The 23975-nt window shown below is 39.9% G+C and overlaps 1 protein-coding gene across 2 annotated transcripts; it reads right to left on the bottom strand.

Annotated features, from left to right (window-relative positions):
• Positions 1–8035: 8035 nt before the first annotated feature.
• On the bottom strand, positions 8036–12113 carry LOC106602737 (tropomyosin-1, isoforms 33/34). 2 transcript variants are annotated; one of them, XM_045716780.1, is made up of 7 exons: positions 11865–12113; positions 11263–11323; positions 11087–11110; positions 10869–10943; positions 9195–9218; positions 8910–9005; positions 8036–8723 (listed from the first exon to the last, which is right to left on the bottom strand). In XM_045716780.1, the coding sequence occupies exons 2-7, from the start codon at positions 11314–11316 to the stop codon at positions 8346–8348; spliced, it is 651 nt and encodes a 216-aa protein (XP_045572736.1). In that variant the 5' UTR covers positions 11317–11323; positions 11865–12113; the 3' UTR covers positions 8036–8345. The 2 variants fall into 2 exon arrangements, with proteins under 2 accessions (XP_045572736.1, XP_014051040.1); XM_014195565.2 differs by having other exon boundaries at positions 10869–10940.
• Positions 12114–23975: the final 11862 nt, after the last annotated feature.

The raw sequence follows: 23975 nt of genomic DNA, 5'->3' as shown, positions 1-23975 counted from the left end.
AATAGAGAGGCATCAGTCATCGGACACCAAAAACAGAGCAATGGACACGGACATGAAAAAGCGAAAGCCGTGTTGCCAGAGACATTTTAACTAATGTAGTGAGTTTTGAAAAGTTCAGACTTGTTCCACAGATGTATTTATTTTTTACTTTGAGATTCCAGTGTTCAAGACGCTTTGTTTATTGGGCAGAATAACTTGTTGTCTCTTATTGTCACAGGCTTTGGCCAGTCACCTAAAAGAGATGTCTGCTGAAGAGAGGCAGTGAATTGAGGGGGCAACTGAAGACATGATGTCTGATGTGGAGACAGACCCCGAAGACCCAGAAGGTTAAATCCCACTGGGTTTCACTTTACATTTCACTTTACTTTAAGTTGCTTGCTCCTGGGTGGGTACATGATCATTAGAAGTATACCCTATGTAACTACATTGCTCCTTTTTTTAAGGGGTGGATCAGCTTTAATATTGCGGAAAGATTGTTGCTTCCATCAATGTAATTGTCTGCATCATTTCCAATCCCCCATATATTTTTGGGGTAAATATATATCCATATACATACATATATGCATACATAAACATTCATACATATACACATAAGTACATGCATTCACCTACATATATATATATGTACATACATACATACATACATACATACATACATACATACATACATACATACATACATACATACATACATACATACATACATACATACATACATACTTTTTTGGAATATACCTTTATTATTCCCTGCAAACCCTACCACCCTTCCCTCAATTGGAGTAAACTACATATTATACACATTTTAGAGACACAATCTATTGTACAATAGTTATATTTTGTTTGTTTTTAGTCCTTTATTTCTGATGTCCATCCAGTTTGATTTATATTTGTGAATGTGCTATTTTACAACATTTCTAAACCTATATACATTTTACAGACCCTGTATGTTTTACATTGGTTATCTTGTTATTAGTCCCACCCTTCAGCTCCATTCAACCCCTCCCATCTATCCCTTAACACCATCCATTTTGGATTTCTATTTGCCATATATTTTTCTACTGTGCTGTGATGCTTCACAAAAGTACTGAACCTTTCTATTCTCATAGCTTCTATAGATTGTAAATTAAAGATAACAATTTTTGCCAAAATAATTATTCTATTATTGACTATGACTTTTCAAATCACCCAGTATTGCTATCTCAGCGTTAGTTCTAGGCAAATGTTTCAATTCTTTCGCCATTCCTAGACCTGTGACCAAAAACGAGCTACATATGGACAGTACCAAAATAAATGATCTAATGACTCGGCCTCCTCACAGCAAAATCTGCAGAGCAGGGAATATTGTATCCCCCATATATATAACATTCTATGCCTTTAGTGAGAGGTCTAATGCTTTAATATTTCATCATTTCTGCCCTCCGAATTCATATTCGTTATATAAATAGGCCCTTTTAATTTTGTCTGGCTTGCCATTCCAAATGAAATTGAATATTTTTTGTTCATATAATTTAAAAAGCAGGTCACTAGGTGTAGGCAAAACCATAAGCAAATAGGTCAACTGTGATATGACTAAAGAGTTAATCTGGGTGATTTTTCCACAAATAGACAGGTATTTTCCTTTCCATGGTAGCAAGACCTTTCCATGGTAAAAAGTATCTAGATCATCTATGAGACTGTGGAGGGATTCTAATTGTGGTTTTAAAAGAAAACATGAATCATCAGCGTAATTTGGTGCATTTTTCCCATATTCCATCCAGTTCGCTTTATTTTTATAATATATTACACTGGATCTTTCTTGAATAAGTTCCTCCATTTCTATTTGTTTTTCCTTTAACCTATTCTGTGCATCTGTGGTACAGTTTTTATTGCTATCTAACTGTACTGTTAGTCCTTCAATTTGTTTTGTTAATGTGGACTCTTTTGATCCAAATTGCTTTTGTTTTATAGATGAGTACTGAATTGCATGGCCTCTAAAGGCACACTTAAAAGTGCCGCATACAATAAGGGGATCTGCTGTACCTATGTTATGTAGGAAAAAGTCAGTTATACATTCTTCTGTCCTAGTTATAAACAATTTGTTATCCAGTAGGCTTTGATTAAATTTCCAATATCCTCGCCCACGTGGAAATTCTGTAATTCTGTAAATATATGCCAATTATGTGATGATCCGACCGCATTCAGTCTCCTATCCACACTTTTTAAACTTTTGGTGCCAGAGAGAATTACTTTAGAAAGTAATCAAGACGACTACCTTAATTAAGCCTCCGCCATGTATATCTCACTAGGTCAGGGTATTTAAGCATCCATATATCCACTAATTCCAATATATCCATGATATTCATGATTTCCTTAAGTGCGTGAGGGTGATAGTGTGATTTGCTTTATGGTCCATAGCGGTATTTAAAACCGTATTAAAATCCCCCAACTAGTCTAGTGTTCCTTGTGGAGTTGATAAATTCTTATATATATTTTCAAAGAAGCTTGGATCATCATTATTTGGACCGTATAGGTTAATAAACCATATCTGTTTATTGTCCAATAACATATTTAAAATAATCCATCTACCTTGACGATCTGTTTGGACAATTTGCACATTTGGATCAAAATTACTAATAATTAATGTCATCACCCCTTTTGAATTTCTTTGGCCATGGGAGAAATATATTTCGCCCCCCCCAGTAATGTTTTCCACAAAACTTCATCTAAAATTGTTGAATGAGTTTCCTGTAAACAATAGATATTATATTCCTTCTCTTTTAGCCAGGTAAATACTGATCGTCTTTTCTTATTATTGGCTAAGCCATTACAATTATAACTGGCTATACTTATTTCACCACTTACCATAATGAGACACAAGTTTCAATTCTATTTATCAAAATATATGTTTGTAAACGTACCATTAAAAATTAACATGATGATTGAGTGTCTATATAGCTGTACCATGATATTTGCATTGCTACTAAGTAAACCTACTAAGTGTTCCACCCGCTAAAAGCCCACCTCATCCCTAGTTGGGTTGTCATCCCAAGCCCGGCAGACCACCCCCGACCCCCGGATCCCATAGCACCCGGAGAGACCGGGATCCATCCTTTGAAAAGAGCACACAGTGCCACCTACAGAACAGAAACAGTGCCACCTACAGAACAGAAGCAGATCAACCGCCAAATGCATTTCAATCGCCCTCACCTCGATTTGTATTATATATAGCCATTAATATATATATAGATATTAAAAATCCTGTTTCTTATTTTCCATAATTAGCTATTAATATTTGTGGTTATGTAGGCAATTTATGCAAAGGATTTTTACTTCTCACCAGTCTCGTCATTACCAAAATTGCATTATGGCAAGCAATTATTATATTAGCAAACAATTATTGTGAATCATTCTATATTGTCCCTATCATCTTTTACTCCCTTGCAACAGTTGTGGAATGCACACAGTCATACACACTCATATACACTCAACCCCTTTCCCCCACAACATCCATAGACTCACATTCTCAACAGTTGCACCATCCCAGAGCCCAACTCAAGAAAGGTCTTGATTTATGAATGCAAATACAGTTGCAGCTGTATGGGAAGGCCTGCAAAACTGTGCAAAAAAATGGGCAGAAATGGGAAGAGATTTTATTAACCATTGTCACGTCCTAGAACAACTACATTGTTCTTACATTACACTTGATTCTGTTTACCCTTTGAACCAGGTAATAACAAAGAAAGAAACTCACTGAAAATAACCAGAAATGACAGGGGGTGCCTTGTTAGAATTGTTGCTACCAGATTCTAGCCTGTTTACATCATTAGATCAAGATGGTACAGTATCAATCCTGGTATTACCTGTGGATTTGATGGTAGTGGCATTGTATAGTTACATGTAACAAGGTCACATTTTGGTTTGAATTATTAACATGGTAAATCAGAGGACTTTCAATTATATGCAATTAAATATGCAATTAAAAAACATTAGTTATGCATATTAGTAACATATATGCCAATTATGTGATGATCTGACCACATTCTGTCCCCTATCAACACTTTTTAGACTTTTGGTGCCAGAGCGAATGACATAAGAAAGTAATCAAGATGACTAGCTTAATTAAGCCTCCGCCATGTATATCTCACTAGGTCAGGGTATTTAAGCATCCATATATGCACTAATTACTGGAACAAGAAAATGTGGAACAAGACATTTTGTATTAACATCCAGTAATTACAAATGGGGATTTATCTTCTGCAAGTGGATGTGTAATTACATTTGTTGTTTCAATTGTGTAGTAACTGATACTGCTACAACCATATGTAATTACATAGTAATACCTATGTAAACACTATGTCGTTACTACAGTTATTACTGTGTAGTTACATATTAATAGGGCCAACTTAATGTAAAGCATTGCCAAAGATCTTGTTCCAGGATCCTTAAAGATTTTGTCAGGATATGTATTGATCTTGATAGTATTGTAAATGCATTTCCAACCTTATAAAATATTAGAACGGAGAAACAAAAACTGCACTTTAAATAAAGTTATATATTATTAGATTATTGTTTGTTAGACTTTTTTTATTTAAATGTTTTACCTTAACAGATGAGACTGACTACTGATAAGTTGATTATCAGCAGTCAGTCTTATTTTTCCCACTCACAATCAGGCCAGACCAGGTAGTATGTGATATCTGCTCTGAGCACAAAGCTGTGAAGTCCTGTCTGGTCTGCACCGTCTCCTGCTGTGAGATCCATGGTAGAACTTTCCTGCAGTCAAATGACCAAATCGCCCTCTAGTGGCCTCAAGTGTGGAAAGTTATTGGTATTTTTCATAAAGTCATAATTATTAAACATAATTTCTAAAAACCAGACGAAAATCCGGTGTTTCTATGTCAAACGGTGTTGTTATATTTCAGTCTTCTGTGACGTATATAAAGTGTAATATTGGGATGCAAACTCAAAATTGAATACCTTTCAACTCTATATCTGACATGGTACAGATGTCTTCTTTTTCTTTTGCCCATAACCATGTGAGGTGTATACTTTTGTTTCAAAGTAGATTTGTTTAAGACTACCAAGAAAGACTGTGTGACCCTGATTTAGCCCCCTGCAGTAAAAGGTTAAACACCACTACAAAGTACCCTACAAAGTATGCATAAAAACACGCACTGTTGGAGGTGACCGGAAAACCCAGGGCAGAGATTCTGCCAGGGGCACCACAGAGTTTTAGAGGTGTTCTGCAGAACAGACTAGACTCTTATCTGCAGCCTGTGTCTAGTAACAAAGCACATGAACATGATACTGTCTATGATGAGATAAAACAAGCTGGAAGATAGGTTTGTTTTTTACTATTTTTTAACTGGATGACCAATGCTCCTCACAGACTGAGGGTTTAAAGTGATAGTTCACCCAAATTACAAAATTAGATATTGGTGTTCTTACAGTAGTTTACAGAAAGTGTAAGACAGCAATCCATGCGTTGTTTGCGTTTATCTGGCTATTGTCTGCAAATGCTAAGATATTTGCATTTTTGTCCAAAAACCAATACAAGTCAATATCCCAAATATTAGCATATTTTGTCCAAATCATCTTAAAGTAGCTTTTTTAAGCCAAACAATTGATTTTTGCTCTCTTATCTTGTTACCTTACATTGTATTTTCTGTGAACTATCACTTTAATTAAGATAGGAATACCTTTATGTGCTAATTGACCCATTGTCAAGCCCCACCCCAGAATTTGATGCATTTAATTAACTCGCATTTAATTGACTGGCTGAGTCAATCGCAGTGTCGTTAATCAAGTTAAAGTCCAGGCCAAACTATCTTTTCAAATGCATGCAATCTAGATGTTTTGATTTCTGTAGACCATCGGAAGGAGCAAAATCTAAAGTTTCTAACACCTACATTTTCCAAAACAACATTTGCCAAACAAATCTTGTTTGGGAAAAATATCCTATTATATTTTGTTATATTCCAATATAGTCTCACCATAAAATATATGTAGGCCTATTGTAATTAAACTCAAAATATGATATTACAGTGGCTTGAGAAAGTATTCACCCCCTTGGCATTTTTCCTATTTTGTTGCCTTACAACCTGGAATAAAAATAGATTTTTGGGGGGGTTTGTTTCATTTGATTTACACAACATGCCTACCAGTTTGAAGATGCAAAATATGTTTTATTGTGAAACAAACAAGAAATAAGACCAAAAAAACTGAAAACTTGAGCGTGCATAACTATTCACCCCCCCCCGAGCCACCTTTTGCAGCAATTACAGCTGCAAGTCTCTTGGGGTATGTCTCTATAAGCTTGGCACACCTAGCCAATGGGATTTTTGCCCATTCTTCAAGGCAAAACTGCTCCAGCAGCTTCTAGTTGGATGGGTTATGCTGGTGTACAGCAATCTTTAAGTCATACCACAGATTCTCAATTAGATTGAGGTCTGGGCTTTGACTAGGCCATTCCAAGACATTTAAATGTTTCCCCTTAAATCACGTGAGTGTTGCTTTAGCAGTATGCTTAGGGTCATTCTCCTGCTGGAAGGTGAACCTCCGTCCCAGTCTCAAATCTCTGGAAGACTGAAACCGGTTTCCCTCAAGAATTTCCCTGTATTTAGCACCATCCATCATTCTTTCAATTCTGACCAGTTTCCCAGTCCCTGCTGATGAAAAACATCCCCACAGCATGATGCTGCCACCATCATGCTTCACTTTGGGGATGGGGTTCTCGGGGTGATGAGAGGTGTTGGGTGTGCGGCAGACATAGCGTTTTCCTTGATGGCCAAATAGCTCAATTTTTGTCTCATCTGACCAGAGTACCTTCTTCCATGTGTTTGGGGAGTCTCTCACATGCCTTTTGGGGAACACCAAATGTGTTTGCTTATTTCTGTCTTTAAGCAATGGCTTTTTTCTGGCTACTTTTCTGTAAAGCTCAGCTCTGTAGAGTGTACAGCTTAAAGTGGTCCTATGGGCAGATACTCCAATCTCCGCTGTGGAGCTTTGCAGCTCCTTCAGGGTTGTCTTTGGTCTCTTTGTTGCCTCTCTGATTAATGCCCTCCTTGCCTGGTCCGTGAGTTTTGGTGGGCAGCCCTCTCTTGGCAGGTTTGTTGTTGTGCCATATTCTTTCCTTTTTTTAATAATGGATTTAATGGTGCTCCTTGGGATGTTCAAAGTTTCCGATATTCTTTTATAACCCAACCCTGATCTGTACTTCTCCACAACTTTGTCCCTGACCTGTTTGGAGAGCTCCTTGGTCTTCATGGTGCCGCTTGCTTGGTGGTGCCCCTTGCTTATCGGTGTTGCACGCTCTGGGGCCTTTCAGAACAGATGTATATGTGTGCATGTATGTATATGTATGTGTATATGTATATATACTGAGATCATGTGACAGATCATGTGACACTTAAATAAAGTCCATCTGTGTGCAATCGAACGAATTATGTGACTTCTGAAGGTTATTGGTTGCACCAGATCTTATTTAGGGACTTCATTGCAAATGGGGTGAATACATATGCATGCATCACTTTCAATTCTTAAAAAAAATAAAAATTATTTCACTTCACCAATTTGGACTAATTTGTGTATGTCCATTACATGAAATCCAAATGAAAATCCAATTGAATTCCAGGTTGTAATGCAACAAAATAGGAAAAACGTCAAGGGGGTGAATACTTTTGCATGGCACTGTATGTTCTTTTGAAATACATTATTTTAGTATGATAGTGTTTTTTTAAGACCTGCCTGAATGAAATAATGGATTTCTTTGTGATGGTCTATATTACACTGGATTTATTAGACTGCAACAAAAAAATATGACATTCCAAAGGTGCACATTGGCGGCTACTGATAAGTGCTAAGGCCCGGCGATGCTAGTGTAATTATAACTTCCCGGGAAACTTTTGACCTGGATTGCAACATTATCTAAGGAGAACGTGGCTTGACAGTGGGACAATTGAAATGGGGTACACAGCTTGTCTCTTGTTCCAACGTAATGTGAAGTATCACATCATAAAACAGGAATTCTTCTGCTGATAAAAAAAAGAGCATCAAGTGCAGTATCTCAACAGGCATTTTTATTTAAAGACTGAAAAAAGCACAAAGAGAAAAGACTGAATCATCATATTTTTTGTGACTGCACAATAACAGTACAGGCTCATTCACACATGGAGGTTCACAGAGATCCCACGTATTTGCCAAATTCCATTTCAGTCCCTATTCAAGTAGCCATACCATAGACCTCGCTGCTCCTACCCTGCCCTTTCCCCATCACTGTTGTTTCTCCTTTTGTGTTACAATGACTACGGGAGGGAATGTCTCCCTGGCTCGACACAGGAGCAGGCTGGCAACCGTTACTGTGGCGCCTACATAACAGGGAGGGTGGGGTCTGAAGGCCCAGACACCACGGTGGTGTCGATTGGCGCTATGAGAGCGGGATTGACAACAATGATGTCAGTGGCAACAGTGTCAATGGTGGCAGGGATGTCGACGGCAGCGGGTATAACAACATCGATAGGCACATCCACGGCTGGGTCGACAGGGGCTGCAGCTGCTGGGTCTACTGGGGTGGCGGTATCCACAACTGCTGGTTCCTCAGCTGCGTGGTCCACTGCTGGCTCAGCCTCGGCTTCAGCGGCAGCCTCGTCCTCTCCAACCTCGTCAGAGTTCAGAGGGAGGACGGGGGCAGCAGGTGCAGCCTGGCCAGGATAGGGATAGTATCTGACATAGCCGCCATAGTGGGGCTGAAAGAGGGATAGTGAGCATGAGAAGGGGTTGAACACACACTCACATCACAATGAACACATTTGTAAGCGTTATATTACAGTAATTCTTATCTCTTCTCTTAGAGAGATGGAGAGGAAACCCACTGATGCTTTTTAACGATTTAGCAGATTATTTCAAACTGATTTAAAGGACCATGAGCTCACCACTGGGGCCTCTTCATCTGAGTTCATTGGTGGTGGTGGGTAGAAGAATTTGGGGTCTTGAGCTGGGGCAGCAGGGGCTGCAGCAGGGGCATTCAACTGTTCACACCACAAATGGTTCAGGCCAAAATAGTTTTCAGACAACATTATGGCATCACTATTAGCTCTAAAACAGGGTATTGTGTCTTGAGTCTCGCAAGGAGTGATAGAAGTGTTAGAAAAGCTAGGGATGTTTATGAGAAGAATCTTTCTACAGTTTTTTAAAGAGTTTCGAAAAGTAGCATTTACCATTGGGGGCTGAGCTGGTGCAGCCTTCGGAGGAAAGAAAATAATTCAATTGATTAGATGATCACTGATAGGGTTGATATACAGAGCTAATTATTTCATTATGTTTCTTTATTTATGGGATTGTTGAGTGGGGGTGTTTGAGGAGTTGATAAATGGAAATGGCCTAAATATGAAGGAGAGCAAAACACTACAGCATTGGAGAGATGGATAATGTAGATACTGCATATGTACACTGAGTGTGCCAAACATTAGTAACACCTTCCTAATATTGAGTTGCACCCACTTTTGCCCTCAAAACAATCTCAATTAGTCGGGGCATGGACTCTACAAGTTGTCAAAAGTGTTCCACAGGGATGCTGGCCCATGTTGACTCAAAGGCTTCCCACAGTTATGTCAAGTTGGCTGGATGTCCTTTGGGTGGTGGACCATTCTTGATACACAGGAAACTGTTGAGCATGAAAAACCCAGTAGGGTTGCAATTCTTGACACACTCAAACCAGTGTGCCTGGCACACACTACCATACCCCATTCAAAGGCACTTAAATATTTTGTCCTGGCCATTCACCCTCTGAATGGCACACATGCACAATCCATGTGTTAATTATCTCAAGGCTTAAAAATACTTCTTTAACTGTTTCCTCCCTTTCATCTACACTGATTGAAGTGGATTTCACAAGTGACATCAATAAGGGATCATAGCTTTCACCTGGATTCACATGGTCAATCTATGTCATGGAAAGAACATGTTTTGTACACTCAGTGTATATGTTATCAATCGATAGTATATCATTCTCGATGGCTTTTTAGTATTTGGAAAGCCTAGTGGTGAAACTCAAAGTTAAACCTTTTGATAAAAAAACACTGTTTCAGTCAAATGTATAGCCTATCCTCAGTGGAATAATGTTATATGTCCTTCTTTCACAATGTGACGTATGTCTAACATGTTGTACATACGTCTAAAACTAAATAGCTGACATCAATATGATTTAAATTGAACATTTAATATGCTTTCGATTTAAATGCATCCATGATGTATGCAGAGATTAAGTTACTATATATAGGGGTGGCAGGTAGCCTAGTGGTTAGAGCATTGGGCCAGTAACCAAAAGGTTGCTGGATCGAATCCCGCAGCTAACAAGGTAAAAATGTGTCCTTCTTCCCCTGATCAATGCAGTTAACCCACTGTTCCCCAGTAGGCTGTCATTGTAAATACAAATTTGATCTTAACGGACTTGCCTAGTTAAATAAAGGTTACACATCTAATTTTTTTTCGTCCATATGAAACTTGTCCAGTTATTTGCCTTTGCCTTTTTTTAAATTCCAACCCCTCCAATGTACATACATATTCAAACAGATTAGGTTGGAGAGGTTATAGCACAGGGCAGCTGCGGTGCAGTGCCCAATTAGCAGTTTAAGCGGTTAAGTTCCTTGCTAAATGGCATGTGAGATAATGATGCCAGCATCATTGCCGTCTCAATGCCGCCAGATCCCTCCCCCTCTCATCAGCAATAGGATTCGAACTGGTAACCCTCCGGTTGCTGGTTTGTCGCTCTAAACTCGAGGCTACTGTCACCTTCTTTTTATTCCATTGAAAGTTGTTATGTTGTTATATGTCTAACATATGTCTAACATGTTGTGCAAGTTCAATCCGAAACAAAATGGCTGCCCTCTAACCAGTTGTCCGAGGGAACCATACATTCTGTAGAGCTCCATCCATCTCAGGGCCTCGTTGGCATGTGCTGCAACCTGCTGGGAAATACCAGATGTGGAACCAAACATCTAATTAAGCTAGTAGTTAAGATAATTGAAACCCCTTTCCCATGTCCATGACATGACGTGACATGATGATTGCATGATGTTGTTAAGAGATGTCGAAACTGAAATCCACCTACCTCATCGCTTCCACTATCAGGAGTCTGCAAGGCACAACACAGCATTTTGATAATCATCATCCAGTCAACACACAGACTTATGTCAACATCAAGAGAACACCAGCGTACAATTGAAGCTCAAGCATAAAACGATTCAATTAGAATGTAAACAACATGGTCTGGGTTTGGAGACTTACTGGAGCAGCCAGGGAGAAGCCCAGCAGGCACATCAATAGCACCACAGATATCATCTTGATCCTTAAACAGAGAAAGAGGATATACGGTCAGGTTCGAAATTATTGGCACCCTTGATAAAAAATGAGCAAAAAAGACTGTATAAAATAAATACAAATATCGTATGCTCCAAAAAACTAGGAAATAATATTATTTCATACTAATACAATTTCTCAGAGTTAACAACTAATATTGTTTTCTCTCAAAAAGTAGCCCTGTAATTAAGTGATAAGGGGAAATCAAGGATCTGGAAAGATTCTGTATGGAGAAATTGTATAAGATCCCTACCAATGTGTTCTCCAATCTCAAAAAACATTTTAGAAAAAGGCGCCATTATCCTCACAAGGTGAGGTATTGAAACAAGGGTGCATTTTATTTTGAGAAAAATATTACTTGCTGAACAACATTTATTTTCAGCAGCAGTTTCTTGAATATATGCTTAAAACTATTTAATAATGTAACGTAAGTAGTCTATGATATAATAATACAGCAAAACAAAAGCTTTCTCCCAACTGTAAACTGTATACTTTTCTGTATACTGTGAAATGAAAATCTAGAATCTCACCTTTGTCTTGGTATCAGGAGAAAGTGAAGCAGTGGTCTTGATGTGGGAAAGATTGAACTACATAATTTCTCACTCAAAGTCAATTTATACTCTGGAACCACCTGCGACAACCAATCAGGTCTTTGCACCCCGACAAATGTGCATGCCACTGTTGTTTGATGAAATCTTCTTTCTCTTCAAAACTCAAGTAAGACGTGGAGTCTTAATGCCCCTATTATCTTTAATTACACACCGTGCAATTATGCTTACCACACCACACATCCCCCCTCCCAAGTAAACCCCAAACTTGAAAAGATTCTCAAACTAAAGAAGAGGGCATCAATCGAGTGTATCTCTCATGGTTACTTTAATAAAATATCTCTTTTGGGACTTAAAAGTTTTCACAGTCTGTGCAATTATCTCCATAAAGGCATAAGGGGTAGTGCCAAGTCAATCAAACTCAGAACAAAGGCCTTGATAGATATTGGAGCTCAAAAGCGTACATTCCTTTAACATTTTTAATTAACAGTCTGTCAACACACTGACTAGAACACACTGATGGTGCAGAGAGATATTAAACATCAATCCTTCTCTTTTGTCATTGTTGTGAACACAGTGATATTTTTAACAGGTTTTTATCTTGTCAACGTCTGTTTTTTTCCCTCTTCATTGGTTAGGGCACATCTGATTCATATCACAGATGCACAAGGGTATTTTCAATGTTGGGTGTAAAGGTTAGGTTAGCCATGATGGTGGTGTGGACCAAATCAGATAAGAGGAGTTACATCAATGTGTAAAAGTCAGGTGCAGTATTCTAAACATTCCACAATCCATAACATACACACATGCCACTTAAGAATATGCTGAGCTGTGAGAGTTTATGGAGATACGATAAGAATCTTGGCAACTTGTTGCTTTCTGCTTTGTCTAGTGAGCAGAAAAATACTATTGTGCTGAAGGAAGAGGGAGGTTGTGAAAGTGGGTGCCTTTTAGTCAAATTAAGAGGACTGCCACAGCATGTCTATGACTTTGTACCTTACTAAACATAACAGGTCTCTTCCACTTCATTATATTTTCACACCTGGTCACAATACTCTATTTGTAGTAGGTTTTATAGGTTTCTCGCAGTCATAGACTGAATTGTACACCAATTTACAATCATAGCATTAATCATAAATCATTATCAAATAGTTAAATTCTAAAATAGCAAAACACTTATAATATAATACAGCGTTATAATACGCAATATATATAACAAATACTAAAAAGACAAGGTTTGGGGTGGCAGCTTTAGAAAAAACATCTTTGGAGTTCTTAGGTAGACATTTCTAAGGCCCCTGGGCTATAGAGTATGGGGTGTGCATTGATCAGTTTTGTGAAGTATGTAACGGGAGAGTTCAGATATCAATCAATCATTCAACTGTATTTATAAAGCCCTTTACATCAGCCGATGTCACAAAGTGCTATACAGAAACCCAGCCTAAAACCCTAAACAGCAAGCAATGCAGATATAGAAGAATGGTGGCTAGGAAAAACTCCCTAGACATGCAGGAACCTAGGAAGAAACCTAGACAGGCACCAGGCTCTGAGGGGTGGCCAGTCCTTTTCTGCCTGTGCAGGGTTGAGATTATAACAGTACATGGCCAAGACGTTCAAACGTTCATAGATGACCAGCAGGGTCAAATAATAATAATAATCACAGTAGTTGTAGAGGGTGCAACAGGTTAGCACCTCATGAGTAAATGTCAGTTGGCTTTTCATAGTCGAGCATTCAGAGTTAGAGACAGCAGGTGTGGTAGAGAGAGAGAGTCGAAAACAGCAGGTCCGGGACAAGATTGCACGTCCGAACAGGTCAGGGTTCCACAGCCGCAGGCAGAACAGTTGAAACTGGAGCAGCAGCACGACCAGGTGGACTGGGGACAGCAAGAAGTCATCAGGCCAGGTAGTCCTGAGGCATGGTCCTCCAGGAGAGGGAGAGGGAGGGAGAGAGAATTAGAGGGAGCATAATTAAGTTCACACAGGTGAAATACTCCAGATATAACAGACTGACTAGCCCCTGACACATAAACTACTGCAGCATAAATACTGGAGGCTGAGACAAGAGGGGTCGGGAGACACTGTGGCCCCGTCCAACAATACCCCCGGACATGGCCAACCAGGCAGGATATAACCCCACCCACTTTGCCAAAGCACAGCCCCCACACCACTAGAGGGATATCTTCAACTACCAACTTACTACCCTGAGACAAGGCCGAGTATAGCCCACGAAGATCTCCCCCACGGCATGAACCCGAGAGGGCGCCAAACCCGGACAGGAAGATCACGTCAGTGACTGAACCCACTCAAGTGACGCACCCCTCCTAGGGACGGGATGAAGGAGTACCAGTAAGCCAGTGACTCAGCCCCCGTAATAGGGTTAGAGGCAGAGAATCCCGGTGGAGAGAGGGGAACCGGCCAGGCAGAGAGAACAAGGGTGCTTCGTCGCTCCAGTCCCTTTCCATTCACCTTCACACCCCTGGGCCAGACTACACTCAATCATAGGACCTACTGAAGAGACGATTCTTCAATAAAGACTTGCGTCTCTCACATGAATAGGCAGACCATTCCATAAAAATTATAGGCAGACCATTCCATAAAAATTGAACTCTATAGGAGAAAGCCCTTCTTCCAGCTGTTTGCTTGAAATTCTAGAGACAATAAGGAGGCCTGCATCTTGTGACCGTAATTGTGTAGGTATGTACAGCAGGACCAAATCGGAGAGATAGGTAGGAGCAAGCCCATGTAATGCTTTGTAGGTTAGCAGAAAAACCTTGAAATCAGCCCTTGCCTTAACGGAAGCCAGTGTAGAGAGGCTGGCACTGGAGTAATATGATCAAATGTTTTGGTTCTAGTCAAGATTCTAGCAGCCGTGTTTAGCGCTAACTGAAGTTTATTTCGTGCTTTATCCGGGTAGCCTGAAAGTAGAGCATTGCAGTAGTCTAATCTAGAAGTGACAAAAGCATGGATTAACTTTTTGTTTTGGACAGAAAACTGTTTCAGATTTTTGCAATAGTGGCCTTTGCATGTCATTGGAGTGTTCAGTTTGTGGCTGTTGTGGGTTGCCATCCCAGTAATCTGCTGTCTGGTTGGAGGGAGTCAGTTTCCAAACTGGGAGTTCTGCAGGGATTTAGGACATTTCAGGCTGATCTGCTCCCGTCTGCTCTCCAATGTCATGATTCCGAGGGTTTTGACAGCGTCCCGGTAGCTGGTTTACGACCCGCCCAGAATTATTCTGCAAGCTCTCTTTTGGAGACACTCCAGCTGACCAGTCAGGGTTTGAGTGAGGCCAGGGTGCCAGGCAGGTACAGCATACTCCAGAACTTGTCTTACGTAGCTGATGTAGATGAACAGTGGTTACAGAGAAGCGCTTAATGCGTTTGAGGAGGAACAGCTTCCTGCTGGTCCTTGTAGTCATGGTGTCAACCTGGCTGCTCCAGCGCAGTGAGACCCAGCATTCTGACCTTTGTTGTCTCTGACAGGGGGACACCGTTGATGAAGAAGGATGGTGCAGGGAGTGGGGTTTTAGAGGTGACATGCATTACTACACATTTCTTCTCATTGAGGAGCATGTCATTGGTAGCGGTCCAGGTACTGTGCTCGTCCAGTGCTTTTGCGTTGATGCTGGTTGCTTCAGTTTTCTCGTTTCAAGAAGATTCATGTCATCAAGATATTTCCACCCAGGTTTGGCAGCTTCATGTGCAGCATCATTGATGAGGGCAAGGAAAAGGATTGGGCCAAGGATGGCCCATGTGCTACCCAACATGTGAGGGACTCTCATTCAGATAGGGCTGCACGATTGCGCACCCGTTGTCTCCTATCAGATAAAGTCACAAATCCATGGGGCTATTTCAGGCCTCACCCCCATTGACAGGATCTTTTTGATGACCATAGTGTGGTTAACCCTGTCAAATCAAATCAAAGTTTATATGTCACGTGAAATGCTTACTTACAGGCTCTAACCAATAGTGCAAAAAACGTATTAGGTGAACAATAGGTAGGTAAAGAAATAAAACAACAGTAAAAAAGACAGGCTATATACAGTAGCGAGGCTATAAAAGTAGCGAGGCTACATACACTGGTTAGTCAAGCTGATTAAGGTAGTATGTAAATGTAGATATGTTTAAAGTGACTATGCATATATGATGAACAGAGGGTAGCAGTAGCGTAAAAGAGGGGGTTGGCGGGTGGTGGGTGGGACACAATGCAGATAGCCCGGTTAGCCAATGTGTGGGAGCACTGGTTGGTTGGCCCAATTGAGGTAGTATGTACATGAATGTATTGTTAAAGTGACTATGCATATATAATAAACAGAGAGTAGCAGCAGCGTAAAAAAGATGGGTTGGGGGGCACACAATGCAAATAGTCTGGGTAGCCATTTGATTAAATGCTTTGCTGTCAAATGCTTTGCTGAAATCTGAGGTTACCAATGAGCAGACTGAGCTTGGTTTTGGAGAGACTGTCAACAAGGGCATAGGTGGTGGACTTAGGGCTAGGGTCCTTTTTTCTCAATTTCTGCCTGACTGACATGCCCAAAGTATACTGCCTGTTGCTCAGGCACTGAATCCAGGATATGCATATAATTGGTACCATTGGAACAAAAACACTTTGACGTTTGTAGAAATGTTAAAATAATGTTGGAGACTATAACACAATAGATATGGTAGAAGGAAATCCAAAGAAAAACCAACCAGAATTGATTTTCTTTTGAGAGCACATGCTCTTACAATGGAAAGTGTAGGGAAATAATGAAATCTAGCTCCCAGTATGCAATTCCTATGCCTTCCACAGGGTGTCTGCACTCTATGTTCAAGGTTTCAGGCTTGTTTCTTCCAAAACGAATGAGAAAGAACAGTTTTAGTACAAGGACACAGTCTTGGAAATTCGTGTTTGGGCGCGCAATGAAGACAAGATGCACCTGCTAATATCGGTTTCCTTTTGAACATACTTCTTTCCGTATTAAATATTATAGTTTGATTACATTTTAGGGTATCTGAGGAGTCAATCAAAACATATTTTGACTTCTTTTAACAAAGTTTAGAGGTACATTTTGGATTCCTTTTTGGATTATTTTTTTTACTCAAATCGATGGCGCCAACTAAACATACTTTTTGGGATATAAAGAAGGATTTTATCTAACAAAACGACACTACATGTTATATCTGGGACCCTTTGGATGACAAATCAGAGGAAGATTTTTTTTTTAAGTAAGTGAATATTTAATCACTATTTGTGAATTTATGAAACCTGTGCCGGTGGAAAAATATATTGATGTGAGGTGCCGTCCTCAAACAATCGCATGGCATGCTTTCGCAGTAATGGCCACTGTAAATCGGACAGTGATATAAGACACTTGTATCTACCTAAACATTTAATATTCATAATTGTTATGATTATTTGTTTGAATTGTGCACCCTCCAGCTTCACCGGAAGTTGTCCCGCTAGCGGGACGCATAGCCCTAAGATTAAGACTTCCAAACTGTCTGAGGTCAAAAGAGATGTCGTTGAGTATCCATTGGAGAGCAAAGCCTTCATCAATCTTTGCAAACTGGGACGTCAGAGAGATTTTTCTTAGTTGTTTTACATGGGCAGGTTGGGATGGGGGTGACTACTTCTTTCCACTACTTCTTTCCACTGCTTAAGAACTAGGCCCTCCTTGAAGAGGAGTTGAGAATGTGACATAGGGGAGTACTGATTTCACAGGCAAAATGTTAAAACAGTTTCTGGGGTATTAGGTCTGGGCTGGGTGCTTTGCAGACCTTGATTGCTTGGAGACTTTTGGAGACATCCCAGACTGGGAGGGTGGGAAGCTGGTGGGGGGAAGGGAGTAAAGCTTTCATATACTATAGGCAAATGTAGCTTAGTTTAACAGTGTTGTAGATGACAGCTACACCCTTAGAAAAAAAGGTGCCGTCTAGAACCTAAAAGGGTTCTTCGGCTGTCACCATAGGAGAACCTATGCGCACCAGGTAGAACCCTTTTTCTTCCATCTAGAACCCTTTCCACATTATGTTCTACATTGAAACCAAAAGGGTTATACCTGGAACAATAGAGGGTTCTACATGGAACCAAAAAGTGTGCTCCTACTGTATGGGAAAAGCCAAACAACCCTTTTGGAACCCTTTTTTTCAAGTTTAAGAAAGTGTTTTCCAACACTCTAAATTCTTACAATGCATGAAATGTGGTATAATATAAACACTTTGCAGAAAATACAGCCATAAGATTTGATTTATTTTACCTTTATTTAACTAGCCAAGTCAGTTAAGAACAAATTCTTATTTTCAATGACGGCCTAGGAACAGTGGGTTAACTGCCTTGTTCAGGAGCAGAACGACAGATTTGTACCTTGTCAGCTCAGGGATTCGAACTTGCATACCTATCAAAACCATACCTGTGCCTGAGGTACATTCAGAGCCAGAGATTTTGACTGTTTACTGTTGACTTCCCTTTCGACGGAACAACTCAGTTACCATGAAGATTTCTGTTGCTGTCCTTTTTGCATGTGTCGTCGGCACAGCTCTCTGTGCGCCTGTAAGTACAATACCTTATTTATATGTTTTTATGTACAAATTGTGACTCAGGCTGATGTTTATGTTCATGTTCATGTGAATTGAATTGTGTTGTAATGTTGAAAGTGTTATTCCACTTCCGTCATAGGCAGTGTAGTTAATTGAGTATGAGGCACCTCAGGCACAGGTAAGAACTTCTGAAAGAACCAACTCACCATTAATTTGACTCAAAAAGCCACACAGAGTAGCAAGAGAGACACATGTTTGATGTTCATTGTTCAATGCATGTTTAATGTTTGTTCATGAGGAGGAACACTTGAGGAGCTTACGCAACCCATTCATTATGATGATGCAATCTCTATTGCACTCCACACTGCCCTTTCACACCTGGACAAAAGAAACACCTATGCGAGAATGCTATTCATTGACTACAGCTCAGCGTTCAACACCATAGTGCCCTCAAAGTTCATCAATAAGCTAAGGACCCTGGAACTAAACACTTCCCTCTGCAACTGGATCATAGACTTCCTGACGGGACGCCCCCAGGTGGTAAGGATAGGAAACAACACATCTGCCACGCTGATCCTCAACACAGGGGCCCCTCAGATGTGCGTGCTCAGTCCCCTCCTGTACTCCCTGTTCACTCATGACTGCACGGCCAGGCACGACTACAACACCATCATTACGTTTGCCGATGACATAACAGTGGTAGGCCTGTTCACCGACAACAACGAAACATCCTATAGGAAGAAGGTCAGAGATCTGGCCGTGTGGTGCCATGACAACAACCTCTCCCTCAACGTGATCAAGACAAAGAGATGATTGTAGACTACAGGAAAAGGAGGACCAAGCATGCCCCCATTCTCATCGACGGGGCTGTAGTGGAGCAGGTTGACAGCTTCAAGTTCCTTGGTGTCTACATCACCAACAAACTAGCATGTTCCAAGCACACCAAGACAGTTGTGAAAAGGGCACGACTCAACCTATTCCCCCTCAGGAGACTGAAAAGATTTGGCATGGGTCCTCATGGGTCCCCATCGAGAGAATCCTGACTGGTTGCATCACTGCCTGGTATGGCAACTGCTCGGCCTCCGGCCACAAGGCACTACAGAGGGTAGTGTGTACGGCCCAGTACATCACTGGGGCCAAGCTTCCTGCCATCCAGGACCTCTATACCAGGCGGTATCAGAGGAAGGCCCTAAAAATTGTCAAAGACTCCAGCCACCCTAGTCATAGACTGTTCTCTCTACTGCCGCACAGCAAGTGGTACCGGAGCGCCAAGTCTAGATCCGAGAGGCTTCAAAACAGCTTCTACCCTCAAGCCATAAGACTCCTGCACATCTAATCAAATGGCTACCCAGTTAATTTGCATTGCCCCCCACCCACCTCTTTTACGCCACTGGTACTCTCTGTTATTATCTATGCATAGTCACTTTAATAACTCTAATTACATGTACATATTACCTCAATTACCTTGACTAACCGGTACCCCGTCTATATTGTCTCGCTATTGTTATTTTACTCCTGCTCTTTAACTACTTGTTACTTTTATTTCTTATTCTTATTTTTTTACTTTAAGGTCTACACGCATGTGACTAATAAAATTGGATTTCATTTGATTAGACTCAATTTCCCCGCAGAGAAGAGCGAGAGAACCCTAGCGAGGCATGTCTCTCTTTATGTTAGTTACCTTGACGTTGTTCTTCCTTGGGTTTCAGCAAATGACTCTAGAAGCCCAGCAGAAGCCTGGAATGTTAAGTTGTCTTATTCAGAAATCTTATTCGGTTAATTAAGGAAAATGTTTAATAGAGATGTCATTGAGACACATTTAATCATTTTCAGTCAACAGCACTTACCATCATCTAGTAAGTAGCCAGGCAGTGCCAGCCAACTAAAACTCTGTTAGGGCCCCAAAAGCTAGGGCCAGCCCTGTAAGTAGTGAATATTGAATGCTACATTAATGCTATAGTTTAAACCTACAGTGGGAAAATGGGAACCTGTGGATATTATGGATGTTTAGAATGTGTTCTCAGCTGCGGAACACCAGCCTCTGTTATGTTTACTATATCTACCTACTGTATGAGCAATTCTACACACATTAACAAAGTCTCAATAGATATAATGGAATGTAAAGAATGATGTGTTCCTATTCTGTCCCACAGCTCTTCCCATCCTAAGGCTTCATCAAGCGTGACATCCCTCAGGGTCCCGGTAAAGCTTGTCTCAGGGTGGTGAGTGAACACTGAACTCTGACCCTTCTTAGAACATACTGTATCAACCTTTGACTTCTCCATGGGTAGGTTTTCCTCAGAAGGGATGGAAATAGAGATGGCCAATCCTAAACATTACCTTCTGTCTTGTCCTCCAGTTCTACCCATTCAGTTTTGAACAGGCAGCCCCTGCAGCAGCCCCTGCCGCAGGTACGATAAGATACCATATGATAAAAATGGTACTACTAGGGTTATCTGTTTTTTGGTGCATAGAGGGCAGAATTGTAGAACCTGTAGACACACTGGACATGCTGTTTCTTTAACTGCTTGAGCATTCAATGAATTATGTCTGAGTTTTATCAGTTTGTGATAGTATCGAGTTGGTATGTAGGGAGTTTTTACCATTCAATGTGAACTCTGGCTGAACAGTTGGTGGCATGCCTGAAAGAAGGTTTTAAGTGATTCTAGTATAGTGGGTGCTGTAAAGAATCCAAGACTGTAGGCAACGACTTGTGAGGTGAACAGCCATAAAGGAGTTCAAAAGATGGTACCTGTCTCTCATTCTATTTTGAGGAGTGGAGTGTGTTCTCACAATATACCTGTTCTTACTTGTAGACCCCTGGAGGGGATGATGAGGAGAAGGATGACTAGACCAGAAAGAGAATAATAATTTTTCTGCTGAGGTAAAGGGAAGGGAAATCTTAACGCTACAGCATATAAGGACGTTCAAGACGATTCTGTGCTTCCAACTTTGTGACAACAGTTTGGGGAAGGCCCTTTCCTGTTTCAGCATGACAATCTCCCTGTGCAGAAAGCGAGGTCCAGAAGAGCAGGTGTCCACATACTTTAGGTCATGTAGTGGATTTGTTGGTAATGTTTCTCATATTTGTTTATTTCGTACGATCATCTGATTGAACATGGCTGGTAGGAACCAGAAGACCTGCTTTTAGTTTGCTTTACTGTTACTCTACAATACACCATACATTTATGTTGATTTGAAGGACAATGCAGTGAAATTTATTTTGGAGTGACATTCAATGCTTATTCTACAGTCAAAAAGGCTATTATAAAGCTTAGCACCCACAAAATAAAAATGCAGGGAAATATAATTTATTCCCTGTGATATGACTGTTCAAATTCAAAACTTTAATATATATTTTAGACTTTTATGGCCATGAAGCATTACAGTTACTGGTAACTCATTTTGTAGTAAATTAAGAGGGAAACATTGTCATTATCAACAGATATCCATCCATCCACACTGTCCACTTGAAATGAACATCTACAAATATTGTACTGTTAAAGAATAATTTAATAAAATGAACTGTTTAATCAAATAACTTATTCTACTCTTCAAATTCACACAAATATATTATACAGGGAAAACACTCAATGATTGCTTGTAAACATACTTTAATTGCCTTTACAAAAATACATGGCATAAATTAAATGTAGCAAAGAAAAGATTGTAAGGCAGATAATGTCCACCCATACTCTCTATTGCCTACTGCAATATCAATGATGCATGCTTACTATACTCATTACAATAGCTTTCGCTAGAAACTTCAAGGGGAAAAACTCTAAAGCACAGCAGATTAACAGCACTCTACATTGATACTCATAACCATACTACTGTAAATACCCCAATTAATATCAAAAGGCCATATTGAAGCATCAAATCATCTGGTCTTCTCTGGCTCGGCAGACCTTGTACTTCCTTCAAGCTGGTAACTAAAAGAACAGCAGGAATAATGTAATGAACAAAATATATTGTGTCTTCATTTTGTTGTCAAAGGACTTTACAGCATAATTACGACTTACATTCCGTTTCCATTCTATGGTTGCACATGAGGTACCTGTGGACCAAGAAAAATGTCACTGTCATTCTTGGATTCCCCCTAAGCTATAGATTACATCTTGTAACAGAGTAGGTAGAAAAAACATAAATCACTTGAATACTATGTTCAAGAAAGGAGTTGTATTTCAGTCAAAAGTTCACTGTCATTGTTGTATTCCTTAAACCACAGATGACATATAGTAAAAGAGTAGGAGAAAAGAAGGTAAATAACTTGCAAATGGTGTTCAGTAAAGGAGTTGTAGATATAGTTATGATAGATATAGTTCTAGCCTTCCAACCTGGCCTGTCTGCACTGTCTGCTCCTGCTCAGCTGGCTGCAAAGGATCCTGGGAATGAGGAAGCTGGGAGTTGTATGGTGGGAATGGGATCTGAAGAAAAAAGAGCACTTGTAGTCTTAGACACAAGAGCAGGTGTTTCCAAACTTTTTGCATCTGGGACACCTTTTAAGATAACAAATTCATGAGGGACCCACTCATAACATTAGAACACAACTCTTACTTTAGAGTTCAATAAAAATAGCATACAAGCAGTTTTACTATGACTTCAGTGTTTGGCCGGGCTAAGTCTCTGACCCTGGAAATAACATTTTAAAGGCCCCCACTTTGCATGTTGCAGTTTAAAAGTTAATTTCTTGCAACTCTGAAAATGTTTCTTTGGGGCAGGGATAACATTTGCAATTGTAAAGCTTAAATGACAGTGAATTATGTTCAATACAAACATTTAGGGGAATACAAGAAGATTTTAGTTGAACATTTTTATAATTGATGACCACTGTGGATACCCATATCCCTGTGGCGCCTCCCAGGCCCATGTTGTGCATATAAGGGCAAAGAACATCAATTGTGGCTAATAATATTATTACATTGCATTATATTGCACCCTCTGAACTCTTTCTACTGATCCTTTCTCCAAAATGTGTTTCTTCTGTTGTTGCTAGCAATACTCATAAAAATATAAGATAAATTAAAATCGGATATATTTTGAGATTTGGCCGCAATACCCCACTTTGTCCCTGCTCTATAGCATCTGTAATCAAGGAACGTGTACATCTTTGCACCCATTACAATAACTAAAGGTCAAGAAAGGGATGTCCTACATTGAGTCTTGGCTGTGGCACAGTTTGTGGTTGATATTCATATGGGAACAGCTGTGAAAAGATAAAACAAAAATAAAGCAAATAAATACATAAATTCCAACATCAAACTCAAACTTCCTTTAAAGACAGAATGGATTAACTAAGATACAAATGTTTACACCAGATTAAACATATTATTTATATTTAACTTGATATATCCAGGTCAGTGTATATGTATGTATTTATATGTATATGATGGTGTACTTACTACGTGCATATGCTAAAAGTAAGGAAGGAGGTGGGTAGAAAACTAAGTGTGTCATTGTAGCAAAGTATTTATAAACTACTTAAACATTTAGTTCATTTTTGTTATATTATCGAATCAATAGGCAATAATTGATTATGGCCCAATATGCCTGGCGTTCAAGGAGTTTTTCATTTTGA

The sequence above is a fragment of the Salmo salar genome, chromosome ssa04, assembly GCF_905237065.1.
Source record: "Salmo salar chromosome ssa04, Ssal_v3.1, whole genome shotgun sequence".
Classification (NCBI taxonomy): domain Eukaryota; kingdom Metazoa; phylum Chordata; class Actinopteri; order Salmoniformes; family Salmonidae; genus Salmo; species Salmo salar.
This window is presented reverse-complemented; position numbering and strand designations above follow the sequence as displayed.